This window comes from Chinchilla lanigera, unplaced genomic scaffold, assembly GCF_000276665.1.
Source record: "Chinchilla lanigera isolate Chin_1 unplaced genomic scaffold, ChiLan1.0 scaffold00136, whole genome shotgun sequence".
Taxonomy (NCBI): Eukaryota; Metazoa; Chordata; class Mammalia; order Rodentia; family Chinchillidae; genus Chinchilla; species Chinchilla lanigera.
This window is the reverse complement of record NW_004955537.1, coordinates 946231-970077: the sequence shown is the minus strand read 5'-3', so window position 1 is coordinate 970077 and position 23847 is coordinate 946231. Positions and strand designations below refer to the sequence as shown.

Sequence of the window (23847 nt, the reverse complement as noted above, 5' to 3'; positions counted from 1 at the left end):
TTTTTTTTTTTCTGGTACCAGGAATTGAACTCACAACCTCATGCGTGCCAGGCAGGCACTGTGCCACTGAGCTATATCCCCAGTCCCTATATTTCTGCTCTGAGCTTTGTTATTTCTTTCTTTTACTAATTTCACATTTGGTTTGGTCTTACCTTTTTAGGTACTTGAGATGTATCTCATCTTTATCAGCCAGGGAATGTATAACTCAGGTGTTTGGAAGAACCCTACAAACTCTGTCTCACCCATAGTTGCAGGTCCTGCCTTCCTTGCCATTATTCTGTTTTTTCGCCCTAGGGAGACTTTTTCAACTTAGACACAGCCTGTCTCCAGTACAGGCTATAGACAGAATGAAACCCATTTTTAGAAAAGTCATATTTTTTCCAGTGCTTTCACATTAGCTAGTTTACCTCAGAGCTGATGTTCTCTAATATGCATTGATATTACTAGATTATTTATAACTACCTTTTATTTGAATTGATTAATATAATCTGTCTGATTGGATGATGTCCAGACTATACTGGCTGTTAAATATTTTGTATCTCCCCTATTTTATGTTAAGCTTGCCCTTTCACCCTCCCTCCCTATCTTCCTACCTTCCTTCCCCAGGCTGGTCTTGAACTCCTGGGTTTAAGTAATTCTCCTGCCTCTGCTTCCAAAATACTGGGACTACTGGTTATACCACTGTGGCTGGCTTGCAGTTTCATTTTTGATAGAACCTGATTGAAGTTCATATATATGGTCAATACATGTCACATCCTGTTTTTCCTATCAAGTCTCTTTTTGCAATGCACTTCTATAACTATGACTCTCAGTACAAAACAGACAAATTTGAACAGCTATCTCATACCTCTTTATAAGGATGGCTTATCCTCTCAGCGTGGTATAGAGGAGTCTGTACTGTTCTATTTGCAATTTTGACCCAGTAAATTCTACATTTTAGGGACTGTCATTTGTACCACTCTACTTGCATATACTGATTTTGGTATTATTTAGAATTTTTTTGGTTACCAAAAAGAACTGTGGTTTAGTCTGCATTAGTAATTCCCAAACCTTATTGCTTGTCGGAATCAACAGGAGGAAATTTTTAAATTGAAAATCTCTGCACCAAAAAACCCCAAAATAAAATTAAAAAAAAAAAAAAAACATTGAATTTAGATCAACAAGGTGATAGACAATAGGAATTCATAATTTTTTAAAGTTCTCGTGAGCTGGGGGTGTAACTGGTTTAACAGTGAGTAGCATATAGAAGCCCCTGGGTTTAATCCTCAGCAAAACAAAAACAGAAACAAGCCCCCCACCCCCGCACTGCTCTAGATTATTCTGATACTTTTCCTTGTTGCCAATTTCAGTGAATGACTTCCTAATTACTAGTTTATTTGTTCAGGCCTGAAAACTTGGAGTGATTTCTAAGATTTTTTTTTCTTATTTTCAGTTCATTGCTGGGGCCTGTGAGGACTAAATATCTAAAGGATTTTTCCATCCCTCTACTATACCACTTCCTTTATTTAGGCTGTGATAGTTCTTTTGGAAAATTATATCATCTCCCTAAGTATTTTTCATGCTTCTACTTCTCTGTCTCATCCCCCACCAGTAGTATTGGTACAAATATGTCAGCTCTCTGCCTAAAATCCCCCAGTGGCTTCCCATTGCTCTGAATGTACAAATGACATTTTCTCTTGCATAGGGAAGTCTCATGTGGTACCACCATGCCCTGGCCAAGACCCAGGCACATTAACTTCCTTTTTGTCTCTTGAATCACTTTTCTATCTCTGAGATTTTGTAGATGCTGTTTGTTCTTCCTACTACACTGCTTGGCATATAATAGCATTCAATAAGTAGCTGTTGAATGAATGAATCTTCACTGCTACCCTCCTAACCCAAGCTTCTAACATCTCTTCCCCAAATTACTGTACTTGCATTTCTATCCACAACTTCTCTGGTTCTCCTTTCATCAGTCTTTCATGTTGAGAGTACTATTCAGCTATAAAGAAAGATAAACTTGAGGCTTTTATAGGTAAATGGATGCAACTAGAGACCATACTCATAAGTGAAATAAATCTTAATCACATGTGTAAACATCGTATTGTCTCCCTAGTGTAAGAAATGGAAAGAGTAATAAGATACAAAAGATACAATAGATATAGTGAAAGGGAAAGAAACTGCTCAAAAGGAAAGAACAACTGGGATGGGGGAAGAGAAAAGAAGGAAGAGAAAAAAAGGTATGTATGTATATACACAAGATAGCTAAGATAATTGTACTACTAATTTCTATTAGTTCATTGAAAGGAACAGTTCGAACTTATATTGTTTGATCAATTTTGCATGTGTGTACCTGGTAATCTGAGCAATTACTTTGAAGATAACAATATGCAATATAATACCTGTTGTTAATTTCCTGTCATCTTGTTTTGAAATTCTGTATCATTTTTATTGTCTCTTTAAAATAAAAAAGTAAAAATTTTTGACATCAGATAATTATACAATTTTCCTTATACACTTCATATACTTTTTGTTTATCATAATGTAGTTTATAGAACTATTCTTATAATTGTTTTTAAATTTTTGGTAATATAGCCATAACACAATGTACTGTTTTAATTATTTTTAATTACACAGTTTAGTGGCATTGAGTAGTCACATTCACAACAGTGTGACTTGTTACCACTATCCATCTCCAGAACCTTTTTCATCTTGTAAAACTGAAACTGTATGTGCATTAAATACCTCTACTTTCTCACCTATCCCCAGCACATAGCAACTACCATTCTACTTTCTGTATCTATGAATTTGACAATCTCCTTCATATGGATAGAATCATATTCATGTGATTCTGTGTCTGACATTTCATTTAGCACAATGACTTCAAGGTTCACTCATCTGTAGTCTCCAGAACTATAAGCTATGCCTTAACTCATATTTTTTTTTTAATTCTTAACACTTTTCTATTTACTTTCTGTGCATCATCTATATTGTCTTTTTTCTGTTCTGTGGGCTGTTCATGCCCTATCCCACCTATCCTCATTCCTGTATTCTCTGTTGTGAATGCTGATATGCTTTCAGAATGGTGTTCCCAAAAGTTTGGGAAATTGGAAGCTTGGCTCCTAGTGTGGTGATGTTAAGAGGTGATGAGATCTAGTGGGAGGTCATTATGTCATCAGGGGGATGCTCTTGGAAGGGATTGATGTAGGTCTTCTGGGACCTCAGTTGCTCTCTGGCTTCCTGTCTTGCCATGTGATCTCTCTCCTGTCCATGCTCTTACCATTGTTATGCCATCCATGATGAAACCTTCACCAGAGCCCAGCTGATATCATCACCACGCCCTTGAACCTCTACACCTGTAAGCTAAACTTTTTTTATCCTAATATCAGGTATTTTATTGTAGTAGTAGAAAACAGACTAATGTTCTTTATCCTTCTTTATCCTTACTTGGTTAACCCTAGTCATTCTTTGAACTTCAGCTGAAATATACCTTCTATAGGGAATACTTCTTTGATATCTCACTACCTATTTAATCTCTATGCTGCATGATTTCTTAGTATTATATGACTTTTCTTTGTACTACTTATTATAGATTAAACGAAGCCATTTATTTGTATTTTTTAACCAGTTAATATCTGTCATGATAGCAAGGACATATTTTAGGTTGTATCCCCAGCACCTAGTAATAAAGTAGGTGTTTCAGTAAATAATATTACATACTGTATATAATAAATAATATTTAAATTTGATGACGATAACTTAAATGTTCTTTACTCTCAAAATGTACTTCTACATCTGACCCTTCCTTGACTACTTTATACTGATCTTGTTTTCTGCGAATTTAAAAGTTCTTATTCATTACTTGCAGGATACTCCACAGTCGTTCTTAAGTCACCTGAAATTTTCTGGGTTTTCATATTCCTTTCGTTTTATATTTATATATTGGTCTTTTTCCCCCTATACAGTCACGAGGGTAATTTTGCTAACATTCTAATTTATAAATCTAATCAGTTGTGGAACCTCTAGGATGATACTTCTTAGTGGTATGTGATAAGGAACAGTTTTTTTTTTTCTGTTTACCTCTGACTAATTTTGTAAATGCTATAAATAATTGGGAAGATACAATTAAAAAATATAGACCTCAAAATTTTATTAGATCTAATGACATGAAGTTATTCAGTATATTGCTATAGAAAATTTGTCAGTGTTTCTGTATTTATTTTGAACAATTTTAAATGGCTTGCTGATGCAGACCACATGTTGATTAGTAGCACTGCTTTTTGTCTTTACACAGAGGCATCAGAGAGGAGATGTCAAAGTGAGACTGAGTAGACTGCTTCCTTGTTACTCTTTAACCAAATAAGTTCAGTACCTGTTGTATTTGCAAAACAACAATGTTTTAAGATGATTCTTTAAGCCAGGCATGGTGGTGCGTGCCTGTAATCCCAGCACTCGAGAGGCTGAGGTGGGAGGATCGTTGTGAGTTTGAGACCAGTGTGGGCTACAAAGTGAGCGCAATGCCAGCCTGAACTGCATAGTGAGACCCCGTTTCAAAAAGACAAAAAAAAAAAAAAGATGGTTCTTTGACTAAAAAAAGATTTAAAAACTCTGAGTAAGCAGGAATATTCCTGTCTCTTCAGAATGACACTTAAGATTTTTCATGAACTGATTCCAACCTAGTTTCCTGGGCCTGCCAGAAGCTGAAAGAGACAAGGAAGGATCTTTGGGTATAGGCTGCAGAGCATGTGGCCCTGCCAACACCTTGATTTCAGACTTCCAGCCTCCAGAACTGTAAGAGAATACTTTTTTTTTCAATACTGAAAATTGAACCTAGGGCTTTTGCATTGAGCTACATCCCCTGCTTTTTTATCTTTTATTTTAAGACAAAGTCTTTATAAGTTGCCCAGGCTGGTCTTTTGATCTTTTTGCCTCAGCCTACCAGAATGCTGTCATTAATGCTGATGCAGACATGCATCATGTGGCACCACACAGGGCTTAGAGAATACATTTCTGTTGTTTTAAGCCACCCAGTGTATAGAACTTCGTTACGGCAATCCTGGGAAGCTATAACAGTGAAGGTACCTGGAGTACTGTAGTTACTGATAAAAGGCATTGAGCACCTACCTGTTATCTCCCTCTACCTATCAAATTTCCTGTTATTTCTTTCTCTTTTAGATTGTATTTGTGTCTAATTGTACTGTAAAGTTTACTTTTGTTATATTAACAGCTTCTGATTTGGCTTTTTTTATCTGAGGGGATCAGCTTTCAACAGACACACAGTAGAGATACTCTGGTAGAAAGAAACCTTCAAGCTTTTAGAAAGGTGGGGGCTTCAGTTTTATAGACTTCCTTCCTCCTAGTACCAGTTCTTGGATTTTTCTCTTCATGCATACTCTTGTATTTCCTGCATCCATCATAGTAAAGCTAGACGAATGACAGTGGCACTTCAGTTGGCCTAGATACATAACTGACCAGGAAATGAATTACATAATGAGTTATTTGCCACTACTTGTAATGAAAGTCTGTATTTTTTAGTTTTGGGATTTTTTTCCAGAACACATCTTTTCCATGTCTAAATGAGTACCTGTACTTTTTTGGGTTCTCCTTGGTGCCAATATTAGTATTTATGTCTTAGAAGAGACTCTATAAAAAGTATTTTGTATTGAAAAAGATGTATCCATGGCACTGCCATTGAGAAACTAGCTCTAGTGATAAATAAGAGATGTTAGCTGCCAGCGTTGTCATTTCAATTTGTTCTGCTTGTATTGAGATCATTAAGAAATTGTCACAATGGGGGTATAAAAGAAATGAACTTTCTAGAGGCCCAGTTGGGGCAGAGTACATCAAGGCACTTCAAGACCTTCAGGGCAACTGCCTTTGTTGTACACAGTTCAGTTAGAATTTCAGGCTTTTTTCTCTTTTGAAACATTTATATTTTAAAATCTGAGTCCTATTTTAATGTTTGTTACTTTCTAAGTGAATATATTTAAATTCAACTCAACAAACATGTATTTGATGCCTGTTATTGTCAGGCAGTCTGTTAGATCCTAAGGATAGAAAATCTGAATGGGACATCCCAGAGTTTTCACAGCAAGTGGAGAGGAGAGAGATATAAACAAATAATTTTAATATGATATTTAAATGCTATAGGTATGAGCCAGTTATAAATGTAGCATAGAAGAGGAAGTAGTTTTCTAGGAAAAAGAGCTAGACAGACAGAGGAAGAGAAGATTTATTGTTTTCTGAGTTAAAATGTGTAGGATGAATTGTAAGTTAACAAGTTGAGTTAGGTATATTATGGGAAAGGTGCCTTATTACGATGAGTTAAGGAACTATAAATTATTTAGAATAATTTAGGCTAAGAAGGTGAAGAGAAGGAGAGGATGAACAGCAAATGAGGCTGAAAAAGAAGTCAAGGGTCAAATCTTAAAAGGATTTACATTTTGAAGTGCTTGTCTAGGAAGTTGGTGGATTTCATCCTATAGGTTACATGGATCCATTAAAAAGGGTTTATACGCAGAGAAGCAACATGATCCAATTTTTATTTTCAAGGGGTTACTGTGATTACAATATATACCTTGGGATGCAAGTAGAGAAACCAAAACCATTGGCTAAAAACCTCTGTGTAAGGAAGGAACAACATGACCTAGATTGTTTCTAATCCCCACTTTACCACCTACTAAGTCAGACCCTCCCTGAAGCTTCTTCCTTATTGAAATGGGAATAATAGTAATCTCACTGGTGGATATTATGAAGATGGTGTGAAATAACATGCATCAAATTTTCCAAAGTGTTGAATATAAATGTGAAATGTTACATTTCAAATTCTGTATTTGTTGAGTTTTTGATAATTTAAGTTTAGACTTTATAAGAAGTTTCATTGTCTTCTACCATTCTGTCTCAGTAAAGCAGAAGGAGATCAGGAAGTTTATGAACATTTTATGTTCACATTAGGAGATATATATATATATATAATTTCACATTTTCCAAATATTTTAAAAATAACATAACAAATGCACTTTCCTTGGACACCATATCAGACCCTTATTGGAGAATCCAGATTAGTGTCTTTGTGTTTTGAGTCAATGGGACAGTAGGAAAGATGGTAGCCCTAGTCAGTGATGACAAATGTCAGAGAGACGAGTGCCCAGATTGCAACCCCAAATCCACTTATTCATTTCAAAGTGCCAACACTGCATTTAAACTTGAATACTGGAGTGTTAGTTTAGAAAAAAAAACTCATACACTAACATCTTTTTCCTTAAAAACAAATAAACGTGTGCCATAAGTTTTCCACCACTGCATAGCTCAGCAAATGAACTGTTTGATAAATTGCATCAGAGTATGCTCTGCCTATGTTTCTCTAACTGTTTAATAGAAATAATGTGAGTAGTTGTTTTCCACCTTGCATATCTATTATTATCACATTTTTCCCTAAATAAATATTTATTAGCTGGGTGTGTTGTTGCATGCCTATAATCCCATCCCTCTGGCAGGCTGAGACAGAAGAATCATAAGTTTGAAGTCAGCCTGGACAATTTAGAAACTTAAATGAGACCTTGTCACAAAAAATTTTTAAAAAGGGCGAGGGTTGTAGCCCTGAATTCAACTCCGAGTATTGGGGGAAAAAGACACACACACACATGAACGCACGCACGCACGCACGCACGCACGCACGCACCCTACTATTTTGGATACCTTTTGAAAATAAATGACCAATTGCTTAGATGTTAGGTGGATTTTTAAACTTATATACATATTTTTATCCCAGGCTTAATTGAATGTAATAGTCACTGATATCCAAGTAACTTGATTAAATTATTCTTTGCAACCTTATGTGTTCACATTTATATGTTTGTGTATGTACATATATGTATCTGTAGTTGAGATAATATCACCTTTTAGATTTATTGGGATGAAATGGTTATAACTTATAAAAGTGCTAACAGATGTATTTATTCTTTCCTTTATTCTCTTTGCTGTAGTCTACCCATCGTTTCAGTATTAGCCAGTTGTGAGCTTTAAGATCAGAGCTTCATTGAAATAATTTTTAAACTTATATAACTGTAGAGGAGGAAACTATCTTTTCCCTACTCATCCTTGGTTCACAGCTGAAACCCCTTTAACAAAAGACATATTAACAAGGGAAAAACATAATCTATTTAATGTAAATACTACATGTCATTGGAGTCTTTATAAGGAAATGAAACCCTAAAGAAGTGGTTACATATTTGTATTCTTATGCTAGGTTTAATGATGAAGTGGATAGTCCTGTAGAAATAAAATTGGACAAAGGGGATATGACCTAATGGTAATAAATTAGAGGGAACTTAGTAAGGCCTGACCGTATTCTTCCTGGCATGTGTATGTCTTTGTCTCCTTTTGTCTGAGGATAGGGAAGGAGCCTTTCACATGAGGAAACCACATTGTGTTTTCTGGAGAATACTTTTGATTAATCTATTTTAAAATGTCACAATTACAATAGATTCTTTATAATAAGTAGCCCTTGTCTTTCTCTCCTTTTAAAGTATTTTTTATGTAATGAAAATAAAACTACATGTTTTGGACCTAATGGCACAGTGACCAGTATTGCAGTTAGAAGTTTGGGTGCCTAGAATGAGGTACTACCGCAGGTTGTAACATCTCAGGGATCACTTTATTTTCCAGAAAAACCGGACTTTTTAGTATGATGATGAGTAAATAGAAATTTTTGTCTGTGTTTGATTAAAGGCTTTCAGCTTTGATTGATTTTTCTCCAAAAATCTATATAACATATAACTATATAATATATAACTATAACTATATAACATATAGTTATAGAATTTCTTTCAGTTTCTTCTTTTGATGATACTCTTCCCTGTTTTCCAGTGCTGCCAACTAGCTATGCACTCATATTTTTAAAATCTCAGTGCATGTATTTTAATGGCTTTTAATGAACTGTACTTTGTCTTTATGGTGCATGCATTTCCTTAATAAATGATGAGGACTGTATTCAGAAAAATCTTTGAAGAAACAAATTATGTTTATGATTATGTTGCTCAACTCCTATTCTCTCAATACTTTTATGTAATGATCCCGTCAAATTTCATAGTAACTTGTAGTTATTAAAGTCCGGAGCTTATTTTGTTTAAGAGGTTTTCCTTAACTGTTTTTCTCTCAAAAATCAACTTTTGGGTTCTAATTACCAGCCTTCTAAGTAAAATGTTTTTAAAATTCAAATGTAGTCACTGTGTTCTGGTCCTATCATTTATAAATTTAGTGCTTTTTCTTCTTAGTGACTAGCATACATTCATTTCAGTATAAATACTTATTGTTTCCTCTGTAATGGACATTGTTCCAGGTATTGGGATCTAGTATTAAAGAAATAGCAAAGAGAGAGTACCAGTGGGAAAGACAAATAAACAGACATGGAAAAATATTAAATTGTGGTAACTGCTGTGTGTATAATTTTAAAAGTATAGTAGTGTGATAGAGAAGGTTTTGGTGACTACTTTAGATTAAGCAGTCAGGGAAAAGTTCTTTGAATGGATGACATTTAAACAGACCTGTGAGTGAGCAGTATGAATGTTGGGGTGGAACATTATAGGTAATTTAATAGCCCTGAGGATGTTAGCCTGCAACAGGGATGAGAAGATTCCTGAAACTGAAGCCAAGTTCATCGTGAGAACTGCAGGAGATGGGGTGGAAGAGGTAGCAAGGGGTCAGATGTTGTAGGACTGTGTAGGCCACAAGAACATCCTATACTTGGATTTACTTTTAAGTGCCATGAGAAACCTTTGGGAAATTTTAAGCAAGAGAGTGCTTAAAAGTTATATATAACTTACATTGTATATAATCAAGATAGGGACATAATGTGGGCAATACTGAGAACCTCTAACCCAAACACAGGCAAAAGATTACATTTACTACAATACTAAGTAGTACAATTCTCCTTGAAAAACCCTAAGTTTCAGAGAGGTAAGATATTTTTCCAAAAGCCATTGCTTTGAATCCCACTTCTAGCATTTATTAACTGTGTAAATTATTAGACCCCTTTCTGCACTGGTTTCCCCATCATTAAAATGAAGACAACAAAATAGTACTCACCTAATAGAATAGTTGTGATAATTTAAAAACTTAATGCATGAATAATACTTAAAACAGTTCTTGGCACATGGTAAGAATTTAATGTTTAATTTTATTATTTGCTTCTTTTAGAACTGTTGTACAGTAGCTGTGTTATTATGATTGGAACTACTGTATTTTAAATTTAATTTAGTTAAATTTAAAATTAAAATCTTACCCTCAGTTAAAGTTTTAGAAAAATTTTATATTTGGAACAACTTGAATATTGGAATCTAGTACTGAAGAAATAGCAAAGAGAAGGTGCCCGTAGTGAAGACAAATACATAGACATGGAAGAATATTAAATTTAGTCTTAAATTGAATTTAAATTGAACCTTTTTAACTGTAAATTTATGAAATTGAAATATAGATTAAGTATATCTTTGCATCAGAATTAAAGTGTATATCTAAATACATCTAGATTTTAAAGGCTTGCTATAAATGGAATACATTTTTATTATTTCTGTAATGATTACTTGAAATAATATTTTGAAATATTGGGTTGAATAAATTATTAAGGGGTTGGGGGTTTAGCTCAGTGGCACCTGCCTGGCAAGTGCAAGGTTGTGAGTTCAATTCCTGGTACCGGAAAAAAAAAACAAAAAAAAAATTATTAAAATTATTTCACTTTCTAAAATGTAAGTACTGTAAAACTTAAAGTTAGATGGCTTGCAGTTTATTTCTGTTGGATGACACTGATCTAGACCCTGGGTCAAGGAAGAATAGTAGGCAAAGTTTATGACCCAGGACAGGTAATTTTCCAATTACACAAATAACTTGGAGAGCTTGAAACACATTAACTCAGTGGAGCCTCCTGCCCCATCAAATTGTACCTCTTACCCCATGCTGAAAATTAGTGCCTTTGGTGAGCCTGTCCTCGTCAATGAAAGTGTTTTGTAGTCTTGTGACAGAATGAAAAATGGGTTATAAATCACTGCATTCAAGAGAATTGCACAGGTTTGACACCTATCAATGATTTTGCTGAAATAAATTTTGCAGTTCTCTGGATTAGTGTTACTGTACAAAAGTATTCTCTAAAATAAATTCTGTCACACATCCTCCTCTAGTGAACCCCAGCCTTAAAGTGAGACAGAATTAACCCATTTTTCTCAAAGATTGCTGTTTTTAAAATTTTTGCATGAAGTTCATATACTTTAGCTAGAAAAATTCAAGGAACAAGAATTTGAAGAGAAAAGTTTTATTATATCCTGTTCTTATGGACAGTCCAAAAGTGGAACAGTAGAAATTAAGAGAATTAAAGGAGATTTTAACTAAGCAATGAGTTGCTGGGTTAAAGGATGGAGGAAGTCAAGGAAGGCTTATTGTATTCCAAAAGCTAAATTTGGAGGATTACAAAAACCTAAATATTAACCAAAGAGGTGAAAGATACCTGCAATGAAAACTATAAAACACTGGTGAAAGAAATTAAACAAGACACACAAAAAAGGAAAGATATCCCATATTTACAGAGTAGAAGAACAGTATGGTTTAAATGTCCATTCTATTCAAAGCAATCTACAGATTCAAATTCCTGTCAAAATACCTATACATTCTTCTAGACAAAAAACAATCCTAAAATTTGCTTGAAATCAAATAAAAACAAAACAAAAAACACAACTACCAAAGCAGTGTTGAGCAAAAATAACAGGAATCATCACACTACCTGTCTTCAAACAATACTACAAAGCTGTAGTAATCAAAACAGCGTGGTATTAGCATAAAAACAGATACTCAGACTAATGAAACAAAATTGAAAATCTAGAAGTAAATCCATGCATGTATAGCTAACATATTTTACAAAGATGCTAAGAACACACATAGAAAGGACAATCTTTTCAATAAGTGATGCTGGAAAAATTGGGTATTCACATGCATAAAATAAATTCATAGATGGTTACATCTAGGGCTATCCAGGAAAGGAGATATTATTTAAGGACTGAATTTCTTATGAAATTCTTATGAGTCCCTACGAAGTTTTTATTGTGTTCCTGTTCTCTCCTTAAGTGTGTTAAATATAAATAACTTAAAATTTATCATTTTAACTATTTTAAGGCATTTATATATATTTACAGCTCTGTAGATCCTTTAACTTTACTCATCTCCAGAAAAGTTCCATCATCATGAATAGGAACTTTGTACCTGTCTCCTTGGTCACCTTTATTCTACTTTTTGCCTTTGTAAATATCTATCCAGGATACCTGGTATAAGTGAAATCATAGAACATTTTTCCTTTCTTAATTTACTTTTCATAATGTTTTCAATTTCATCCATTTATCAGAATTTCTTTCCTTTTTAGTGCTAAGTAATATTTCATTGTGTGTGTGTGTGTGTGTGTGTGTATATATATATATATATAGCAGACAAATCTTTCACTTCCTTGGTTAAATTTATTTCTGTATATTACTACTGTTTTTATACTATTTTAAATGAAATTATTTTGTTAATTTCTTTTCAGATTGCCCATCACTACTGTATAGAAATACAACTGAAAAAAAAAGGAAATACAGCTGGGTTTTGTGTATTAACTTCGTATCCTACAACTTCGCTGAATTTATTAGTTAGCTCTAATAGCTTCTTTTGTGGACTAGAGTCTTTGACATGCAATTATATCATCTGCAAAGAAAGATCATTTTACTTCTTTTTACATCTGAATGACTCTAATTTCTTGTCGAATTGCTCTGACTAGAACTTTAGTACAGTCAGTCCTCCATATCTGCCTGGGTCATATCTGAAGGCTCTGTATCTGGGCATTCAGCCAGTTGTAGGTTGGAAATACTTTTTTTAGAGATCACATCTGTATTGATCTTGAACCAACTTTTTTTCCTTGTCATTATTCTCTAAACAATTTAGTACAATAACTGTATGATCTTTACATTGTAGGTATTATAAATATCTAGAGATGATTTAAAGTACAATATATGGGAGGATTGCATAAATTATATGCAAATATATGTCATTTTACATAAGGGACTTGAGAATCCATGGATTTGGTGTCCATGGGGAGTAGAGGTTCTGGAACCAATGGTCATGGCTACTGAAGAGTATGTTAAATTTTGTCAAATGCAGTTAAGATTATCATGTGATTTTTTTAAAACTTCATTCTGTTTCTATAGTGCATTGATTTATTTTCACATGTAGAAAATATTTACCTATCCTTGCATTCCAGAAATATTTTAATACTTGCATATTTTAATACTTACATATAGTAGTCCTTGTACTATGCTGCTGAATTTGTCTTGCTAATATTTTGTTGAGAATTTTTGCATCAGTATTCATAAGGGCTATTGCCTGGCTTTGTTGCAACACAGACTACCTATTCATTTCAGTACCAGCTGTGGCTACTTTCACACTACAACAGAAGAGTTGAGGAGCTGCAACAGAGACTACATGGCCCATCTGGCTGAAAATATTTACTATCTAGCATTTTATAGGAAAGTTTATCAGTCTCTGAATTAGACAAGTAACCCTCTTGCTGTGCTCCACACTGCTCAGGAACTCTTCCAGGTCTTATTTGGATTTCTGGATAAATGCATCTTTAAAGATCAGTGGCCCTGGGCCAGTGATGTAAGTGAGCTGCACAGGGCCTGTCTGGCAAGCGCAAGGCCCTGAATTGGAAATACTTTTTTCCTGGTACCAAAATTCCAGGTACAAAAAAAAAAAAAAAAAAAAATCAGTGGCCTTGGTCATGTACCATTGAATATTTTAGATTACGTGGCAGTTTATTTTTCATAGTAAATTAATAAATTACCATTCTAGTTTATCCTTTCTTGTTTAATGACTCATCCATCTTCAAAAGTCTCTTCTATTTTTAACAGAATCAGGGTTCAGAACTCACAAAGCTGAGGGAAGAATCTCAGAAAAGAGAAACTAACCAACTTGCCACTCTTGGAAAGTTTTGTTTGGGTGTGCAACCAAATGATTTTCTCTGATAAAAACTTAATTTCACTACATAGCTCTTTTGATTTATAATTGCTCACATTTCTATTTTTTCTGTCTTTTCCTTCTAGATTTCTCCATCCTGCTAAGGAAGAACAATTACTTATTTGGTGTAGCTGGTGGTAGTATGCAAAAACAAGTTCCTTGAAAAGGTCAGAAATGTGTACTTTTTACATAGTAGAAATAGTTATTCTCTCTATGAGTTACAAAAATCCAAACTGAGTAAAAAAAAAAGAAACTCATCCTTTTTTCCAACTTATCCTGCAGGGGCTGGGGATTTAGCTCAGCGGCACAGTGCCTGCCTGGCAAGTGCGAAGTTGTGAGTTCGATTCCTGGTACTGGAAAAACAAACAAACAAACAAAAAAAAAAAACCAACTTATCCTGCAGTTTTAACAAATCCTGTGTGTCATTTCTACAGTTCTTTATAGTTTATGAAATATTCTTTACATAATTATCTCTGTAGTCTTCACAGTAATCTCATGAAGTAGGTGCTATTGTTATCCCATTTTATGGAAATGATGACAAGTCAAGAGACTTTCAAAATCTTGTAACTTGAGTTACAAAGTTTAGTCCCAGGCTAAAATGGAAACAAAACTTTGTAAATAGAGAGGAGAAGAGGGGTTGAAGGGAGAGAGGAGATTGGGGGGGGGGAAGAGGAATCAAAATATATCTTTTAAAAAAAAGCTTAGTCCCAAATCTTTTTGCCTCTAAATCTTACCATTGTCATTATATCACAAATTTATGATGAATAGCAGAATTTAGTACACATGTAATTATGCAAAATACATGGGCATTGGAAAAAACATATACAAAAGTTTATGAAAAAATATTAAAATATACCCTTATGAATGTAAAATATCAGTAAATCAGATCTTGACATTGAATGCCTAACATAATCTTTGGGCTGTTACCAAACTCCATTATATATAACAGTCTATCATTTTCTCTAAGGCAAACAAGGTTTTTCATGAATTTGCCCCTGCCTACTTTTCTATTTTGACCTCTCAATTCCTGTCATTCATTTCCATACAGTACTATATCCCTTTCCATCTGTAATGCATGGTTAACTCTTGTTCAAATACATTATATCAGTTTCCATGTCTTAGTACCTTTATACTATATTCTGGTAAAATGCCTCTTTGTCTTCTCACAATTGTAGTTTACCTTCATCTCTGCTAAGCTTTCCCTGGCTGTCCAGGCAAAGCTGATTATTCCATCCTGCTTTCCCAGAACATGTTGTGTAGCAAATGTGTTATAGTACAAAGTCACATTATGACCAGGGAGCAGAGAGCAAGAAGAGGAGGCAGGGACAAGAACACATCCTTCCAGGTCATGCCACCAGCAGTCCACCTCTAACTAGGCCCTACCTGCTAACAGTACATTCAACTACTGAACTCATTAATGGATGGATCTACTGATGAGTGTAGTACCCTCATAATCCAACCACCTTTCAGAAGCCCTATCTCAGAACACAAGGAGACTTTTGGGGGACATTTTGTACTTAAACTATAGTTCTTGCTCTCTAGAAAGAACCTCTATTAAAAGTTTGGTTGTAGGCTGGTGCACGCCTGTAATCCCAGCATTCAGGACTGAATGCAGGAGGGTCACTGTGAGTTCGAGGCCTGCCTGGGCTGCAAAGTGAGTTCAAGGCCAGCCCGAACTGCATAGTGAAACCTGCCTCAAAAAAGCAAAAAAAGTTTGGTTGTAAAGTATATGATGTTACTGTTACTAATGGAAATGTACTAGGTTATGTTAGGCTTAGGCTTATCAAGATAGAAAAAAATCGAGAGCCATTCCCCAAAGTCCAAGATCTACTACCAGAAATGGAAGGAACTTCCTAGAAAGATATGGGATCTTTATCACTAGAAATGTAAGCAAAGACAGTTTAGGGATATTATAAGGAAAATTCAAGCATTGGCTAAAATTGTTAGGGTTATAGACAGGAAGAAGGAGGCATTAAACTAAATTTCTTAACTTTAATTAAACTTTTTTGGAGGCATTGGAGATCCAACCCAGGGCCTCTTAGATGCTAGGCAGCTATGCATTAATCAGACTTTTAACATTCCTTCAAACTTAGTGCTTTATGTTTACCAACAAACTGATTACCAAATAAAAAGGAAGGGACTCCAGTGTGACTTCAACCTGGTTGACGTGAGTGGAGGACAAAATAATGTAAGAGAAAATACAATGTATAAAATCCAACTTTGTAGAATAGATTACTTTGCAGCAAGCACTGAACTTATTTTTATAATGATTCCTTTTAACTTACGAACCATCTTAGTATACTCAGAATATACTTCATTTTTATAAAAATTCTATTTACACTTAAGTTTTTAGGAATATATTGTATAAAACAGGCATATATTGTTAATTATTTCAAAGGTACTACCTGCTAAATTATGTTGTGGCAAATATGGAGGAAATAACTGAGGTAGACCCTGCTGCTACTGCACCATAAACTTACAATATGATAAAACTTAAAAGGAAATTGAGACAAGGTATGTAAGTACCCACCACAGTGCCAACAAGTGATAGGTGAAGAAGCAGAAAAGATGCTGCTCTTGCTGCTGCCGCCACTGCTCCTGCCATGGGTAGTATTGCTGCCACTTTTCTCCCCTCATATCATACTTCTCTCACCCTCCAGAAAGAAAGTTGGTATTGTATATGTGTATATATACATATGCACATACACTCGCAAACAGAGGCACTTCTTGATTTATGATGGGGTTACATCTCAGTGAACCAATATAAGTTGAAAATTTCTCAAGTTGAAAATGCATTTAAGTGTATCTAACCTATCAAATGTCATAGTGTAACCTAGTCTAGCTTAAGTGTGCTTAGAATACATATATTAGCCTACAGTTAGACAAAATCACCTAATAAAAAGCCTACTTTATAAGTGTTGAATATATCGTGTAATTTATTGAATCTGAAAGTAAAAAACAATGGTTGTATGGGTACCTTCTGTACCATTGTACAGTTGAAAAATCTTAAATTGAATCATTGTAAATCACAGACCATCTGTGTATGTATACAAATAATCCCTACTGCAGAACCTGAAGTTGTATAGAGTTTGTAGGAATGAAACCCAGGCTCAGCTTTGCAATCTCAGATTTGCAAGACTTCAGAGGTTACCCAGTCCAGCCTCCCTCTTCCTCCTAATGCTTCAATATCTTTACCAAGAGGTTATTTTACCTCTGTTTCCATATTTTCAATGCTGACCAGTCCTTACTTTTCCTTTGCAGAGAACTTACCACTTTTGTGTACTTTTGACTGCCAGAAAGTTTTTGTAAATGACACACTGGAATGTATCTATCTAGTCCTGTGTCTGTCCCTTGATCAAGTAGAGGATATCTCATCACTCCTGTGTAAATGCCTTCCAGATAATTGTAAACAACTCTTGTGTTTCCTGAGTCGTCTCTTCTCATGATTAAATCTCCTTAGTTTTTTAATCCCTTATTTTTCTTGTTGCTTTTGTTAAGGTTTTATGCTGTGTCTCATTCAGTATAGGGCCTAGGTTTGAACATAAAACTACCTCCAGGGGGCTGGGGATTTAGCTCAGCGGCAAAAGCGCCTGCCTGGCATGCGCAAGGTCGTGAGTTCGGTTCCCGGTACCAGAGAAAAACCAAAAAAAAATAAATAAATAAAACTACCTCCAATGTGTTTTTACTGGCAAAGAGTAGAGCATCTAGGACTGTCTTCTCCTTTATTCCAAATACTAACTTGGCCAGGTGCAGTGATACTAACTTGTAATCCCAGTTACTCAGGAGACTGAGGCAGGAATATTGCAAGTTCAAGGCCAGCCTCAGCAGCATAATGAGAACCTGTCTAAAAATGAAAGAAAGACCCCAAATACTAGCTAAAATGACAATAATGATAACAATGATGATCTAACATTACTTATTTCATAATATCAGAAAGCTTAGAAGCGTGATAGGGCACTGTTGGAACCACTAACTTTCTGTGTTTAAGGAACATGAACCAGAAACATTCTAAAAATCATCAGCTTCTCCTGTACTCTAGATCTGATCTATGTAAACGTCTAGAAAGGGTAAACATCTATTTTGAACTGCCTGTAAGAGAGAGGGCATTTTGGCCTCTGCATTTTCATTAGCCATTCATTGCTAGCTTCCTTGCTTGCTAAAGGAAATATTGATTTCTCTGAGATTCTTTTCTCTGTATGCACACACAGAGATGTGTAATTGCTACAAAGCAAGTAGGGGGAGGACAACTGCCAAGGGGAAATCTGCTTTATCTTCTTTGTTTACATCTGCTATGTGGAAGAGACAGGATTTATTGCTCTGTTTGAGAAAGGGATTGCCTAGTTTGCTTCCCCTCCCCCGTCTTCTGGCAGATTATCCCAGAGGAATATTACATCTCATCACATTTATACCCAAATGAAGTAAAAGTAAATGAAAGAGAGCTGGAGACAGAGGATCGGCTGAGAGACACTAGACATACTTGCTAATGAAAGAGTGGCTTATCAGTGGCATATACAAGACCAGTCCCCTGTCTATCTCTGGCCTCCCTATAGCTTGTTTTCTGTTAGCAGGTGTTCTGTTTCCAGCTTTTCCATATTGACCTCTGTGCATATTGGAATAGGATTGTGGATTGTCTAGTACTGAAAGAGTTCTGTCTCTTCTTAGAATTCAGAAATACATTTGATGCATTTTTTTTTGGTTTTACAGTTCCCATTTCAGGAGGAAACATCCTTCCTTCCCTCCTCCTTTCTGTCCTACCCCCTATTTGTGTGTCTTGCAAGACTACATTATTTCTTTTCTATTTTTCATGCTCTATGAATATTTAATACATGTTATAGAGTCCTACATTTAATCTAACTTTACCTTTTTGAATCCCACATTATGCCTAGTCTTACTCAATGTACAGATCAAGCTAATAAGTTCTTTAGCTATTAGAGCTTCAGTTTGTTTTGGGTACCAGGACTCAAACTCAGAACTTCGTGCTTGCCAGGCAGGCACTGGGCTGCTGAGCTATATCACTGGCCCAGAGCTTCAGTTTTTACTGTATTAAAATGAATAGATTATCTACACTCACTCAATCAGTTCTCCCCAAGCTGAGCTATTTCATGTTAGAAACATTTGTAAAACTTTTTGTGACTTTTAAGGAGTGGGGCACCACATAGACACAGGAGAGTAGCTAGCATAGTTAGGAGTATAGTTCAGATGCATATCTTGACTTTTCTATTGACCATAACCTTTTAGCAAGTTATTCAGCCTTTCTGAGTATCATTTCCTCATTAGTGAAAAGATGTAATAATACCATGCTATGTGGTGAAGGTTCAACAAGATTATGTCATTGAAATACTTAGCATACTGTCTGGCACATGGTAAACACTTAAAAATGATAACTATACAGTGTTAATAATTATAATATGTAAGTGATAACTAACAACTCAATTCTCTCAATATATGAAGAATTACTTTGGTTTTTCCTTGTTTCAAAGGGTGGCCAGTTATGGTTATTTTATCACATTTCAAGAGAGTTCTTCCATAACTTCGTCACTTTTTTGCCACTTACTATCTTTCTTTCAAGAATTTCCAAAAATAACAGAATCTTTACATTCTCTAAATTTGCAGTGTCCACTACAGTAGTCAATAGTTACATGTGCCTATTTACATTTAATAAAAAGTGACAGTCAGAAATGCAATTGTACAGCTATTCCACCAGCCACGTTTCAAGTACTGAGTAGCCATGTATGGCTAGTGGCTGGCTACCCATTCAACAACATTGTTATAGAACATTTATATCGTGAGAGATCAGGGTGCCAGCAGGGTTGGTTTCTGGTGAGGGCTCTCTCCTTGATATGATGGCCCCTTCTCAGTGTGTCTTTATGTGGCCTTTTTCTCTGAGGAAATGAGAGCTCTGATGTCTCTTCTATCAGATTAAGGCCCTACCTTTATGACTTCATGTAACATTAATTACCTCCCTAAAAGCCCTATCTCCAAATACAGTCAAATTGGGGTTTAGAGCTTCAATACTATGTTAATGGCTTTTTAATTTTTCTGGATTTTCTAGCTTAACCTGGTTAGGTGGAAACTATTCAGTATTTGCATGAGACCAAATGTATTGAATACCTATATTTCTATAAATACAGAGGCTGAAGTTATACTTGTGGTGCTTGCTATAAAGTACTACCCAACTCTGAGATATTTTAATAACAAAAAATGTGTATTGAAATGTACTATTTTTCTTATAATATAGCTTGTTAATACTTAACAATTTTTAACAATTAAGGGTATCAGCATAGGTTAATAATAATCCCCTCCCTCCCCCCTCCTCTGCTTTACAGATGGAGAAATTAGCATACAGAGAAATTGACTTGTCAGAGATCAGAGCAAAGTATTGGTGGATCAAAGGATAAAGCCCAAACATCTTAATTCTTTGACCATTTTAGTCTGCTGACTATGCAGCCTAGTGGTAAGTATTCTTTTATGCTACCCTAGAAGTAAGGGATTAAGAGACCTAGCAAGGACTGAGTTTAAAGAGTTCTTCACTACTAATAGACTATTCATAATCCGTTGTCTTTTCTGTATAGCCATGGTATCATTTTTGTGATTAGCATAAATTTTCTAAGTTAGAAAGGAAGTTTAAAGTTTTACTTTGTTTGTTTTAAAGAGAAAAAAAATAAAAACAATAAGACAGGATTTCAAAACCCTAGGCTGGGGATATAGCTCAGTGGCACAGTGCCTTCCTGGCAAGCACAAGGTCCTGAGTTTGATTCCCGGTACTAAGACAATACCCACAACACCAAAAAGCACTATAATAAGAGATGAACAATGGTTAATATATTGTGTATTGTAATCTTCAGAGTAGTTGCTCAGATTACAAGATATAGGCATGAAAAATTAAGCAATATAAGCACAAGCTGTTCTTTTTAATAAACTAATAGAACTTAATAGTATAATTATCTTAGATATCTTGTGTATATATGCCTATATACATATATATATAGTGTATGTATGTATTTTTTTCTTTGCTCTTCCTTCTTTTCTCCTTTCCCCCATCCCAGTTGTTCTTTCCTTTTGAGCTGTTTCTTCCCCTTTCACAATATCTATTGTATGTTTTAGATCTTATTTACTCTTTCAGTTTCTTATACGAGGGAGACAATACAGTGTTTACACATGCAAGTCTGATTTATTTCAGTTATAAGTATGATCTCAAGTTGTACCTCTAAAAACCTTGAGTTTATCCTTCTTTATAGCTGAGTAGTACTCCACTGTATAAAAATACCACATCTTTTTTATCCATTTCTTGGTTGATGGGCATTTGGCTTCTTTCCAAGATTTAGCTATTATAAATTGTGCTGATATAAACATGTGTGTACATATATTGCTGTGGTATGATATTTTTAATTCTCAAGGAAAATATCTAGAAGGAGAACAGCTGGATCACATGGGACCTCTAATACTAGTTTTTTGAAGAATCTCCACACTGATTTCCACAGTGGTTGTACCAGTCTACACTCCCACCAACAGTGGAGAAGGGTTCCTTTTTCCCCACAACCCCACCAGCATTTGTTATTGGTTGATGTCTTGATAGCCATTCTTTCTGGGGTGAGAAGGAATCTCACAGTTGTTCTAATTTGCATTTACCAAATGACCAATGATACTGAACATTTTTTCATATATTTATTTGCCTTTTGTATTTCTTCATCTGAGAAGTACATATTCATCTCAGATGCCCATTTTTGGATTGGGTATTTGAATGTGGGGGACCTGATTTTTTTCAGTTCTTTATATGTTTTAGGTAGAAGTCCTCTGTCTGAGGGACAGTTGGTTATAATTTTTTCCCACTCTATGGGTTTTCTTTTCACTCTGTTGTGATTTCTTTTGATATGCAAAAACTTTTAAATAGGATGAGATCTCAATTGTTGGTTCTCTGAAGTACTTCTGTGCAGTTTGAGTATGGCCATTTTCACAATGTTGGTTTTTCTTGTCCATGAGCAATGGTTATCTTTCCATTTTCTGATAGCCTCTTCAATCTCCTTTTTCAGAGCACAGTAATTTTCAATGTATAGATCTTTTATTTCTTTTGTTGGATTGATTCCTAAGTATTTCTTTTTTGGGGGGGAATGCTATTGTGAAGGGTATCATTTCACTAATTTCTCTCTCAGTGAGTTTTTTATTTGTGTACAGGAATGCTGTTGATTTTTGAGTACTGACTTTGTATCCAGCTATGCTACTAAATTTGCTTATTAAATCTAGAAGTCTTTTGGTGGAGTTTTTGGGGTCTTCTATGTAGAGTATTGTGGCATCTGTGAATAATGATAATTTAACTTCTTCCTTTCCTATTGTTATTTCTTTTATTTCTCTCTCTTGTCTAATTGCACTGGCTAATGTTTCCAGAACTATATTGAATAGGAGTGGTAATAGTGGACGTCCTTGTCTTGTTCCTGATTTTAGAGTGAAAGTAAAATTTTACTTTTTAAATACCTACAAATATTTCTCTAATATTTTAGCCACATTAGAGGTTTTTAATGAAGGAAAATAAGAAAATCCCATTATTTAATGCATTTGTTCTCTGTGTTAGCATGCTAGATATTTTATATCATCTTACTTTAGTGTCACTAAAATTTATAACTTTCTGGAAGTTACTCACTCTTACCATTTTTACAGTGACTTTTTAATAGTACTAATTGAATTTATTAGAAACAAAAATTTTAGGACTTACATTCTAAATCAAATTTGAGTTTCATGAATACTAAGCACCTATCAGAAATCTTTAGGGAGAAAATCTCTTTGCATTCAAGCATAGTTTTCTGGATTATTTTATTTTGTGTTTGTGGTATGTGTTTACAGGATATTTGCATTCCTTTGGGAGTACTTTTTATCTCCTTCCTCTCCACACATTCCTCCCTCCCTCAGTCTCTCCTTTCCCTATTTTCAATATTATTGTTGTTGGGGTTTTTTTTAGTTCATTTTCGTGACATACAAAGATTACATTCATTGTGAGTAGTTGGTTTATATACTTGACACATCTTAAATCTTTTTACATCACCTTCCCTTTCCCCCTCACCCAGCCCCTATTTGCAAAAGATCTCCATTTCCTTTTTTCAGTCTTTTATTTTGCTTTGTATTTGTACTATAGATAACTCAAGTGAGAAAACTATAAGGTGTTTAAGCTTATGTATCTGATTTATTTCACTTAACATTATGTTTTCTGGGCATATCTATTTTCCTACAAAGGTCTCGAATTTATCTTCATAGTTGAGAAGTATTCCATTATGTATACCACATTTTCTTTATCCATTCATCTGTTGATGGACAAATAGACTGCTTTTAAGATTTAACTGTTATGAATTGTGCTGCTATAAATATTGGTATGCAGGCATTACTATAAAATGATGTCTTTATCTTTTTCTAATTTATTATGTCTTACCTTTTTTTTGTCCTTTGCTCAGGACTTAACTGATTTGGGATAATTTTTCTAGCTTGGGATTAAGTCAAGCTTGTTCTTCTGCTTTACATTAAAGTCAGAATATTTTCTCAAAAGGGTACTGTATTTTTCTGCCTATATATCTGAAATAGCTAGGACTCTTTCAACTTCTAGGGAAGCTGAATAATCTAACTACATGAAATAAAAGTTTATAATAGGCCTTTATATTAATATGTTCTCTCACTTGTCTCTTACTTCTTCTTTCTATCCTTTGGCTTCTTTTTGCTCCATTACAGTATAAACTAGGACTTCTGATATTGACCACTTCTTAACTTCTCTTTCCCTGCTCTGCCCTGTGCCTTATTCCTGAGCTACACTGAATTGCAGCTGTCCAACATGATACTGTCCTATAGAAATCAGTGCAAACCACA

The 23847-nt window shown here is 34.8% G+C and overlaps 1 protein-coding gene across 4 annotated transcripts in view; it reads left to right on the top strand.

The window, feature by feature from the left end:
• The window catches only part of Scmh1 (sex comb on midleg homolog 1 (Drosophila)), a 152089-nt gene that overhangs the window by 1220 nt on the left and 127022 nt on the right, over positions 1–23847 (top strand). For 3 of the 4 annotated variants that reach the window (XM_013507792.1, XM_013507790.1, XM_005410586.2), the window contains exons 2-3: positions 14091–14171; positions 20331–20458. In XM_013507792.1, coding sequence (XP_013363246.1) covers positions 20446–20458 — 13 coding nt within the window. In that variant the 5' untranslated portion in view covers positions 14091–14171; positions 20331–20445. Of the gene's footprint in view, positions 1–14090; positions 14172–20330; positions 20459–23847 lie in introns of those variants that run through there. The other variant, XM_013507789.1, reaches the window with a different exon arrangement.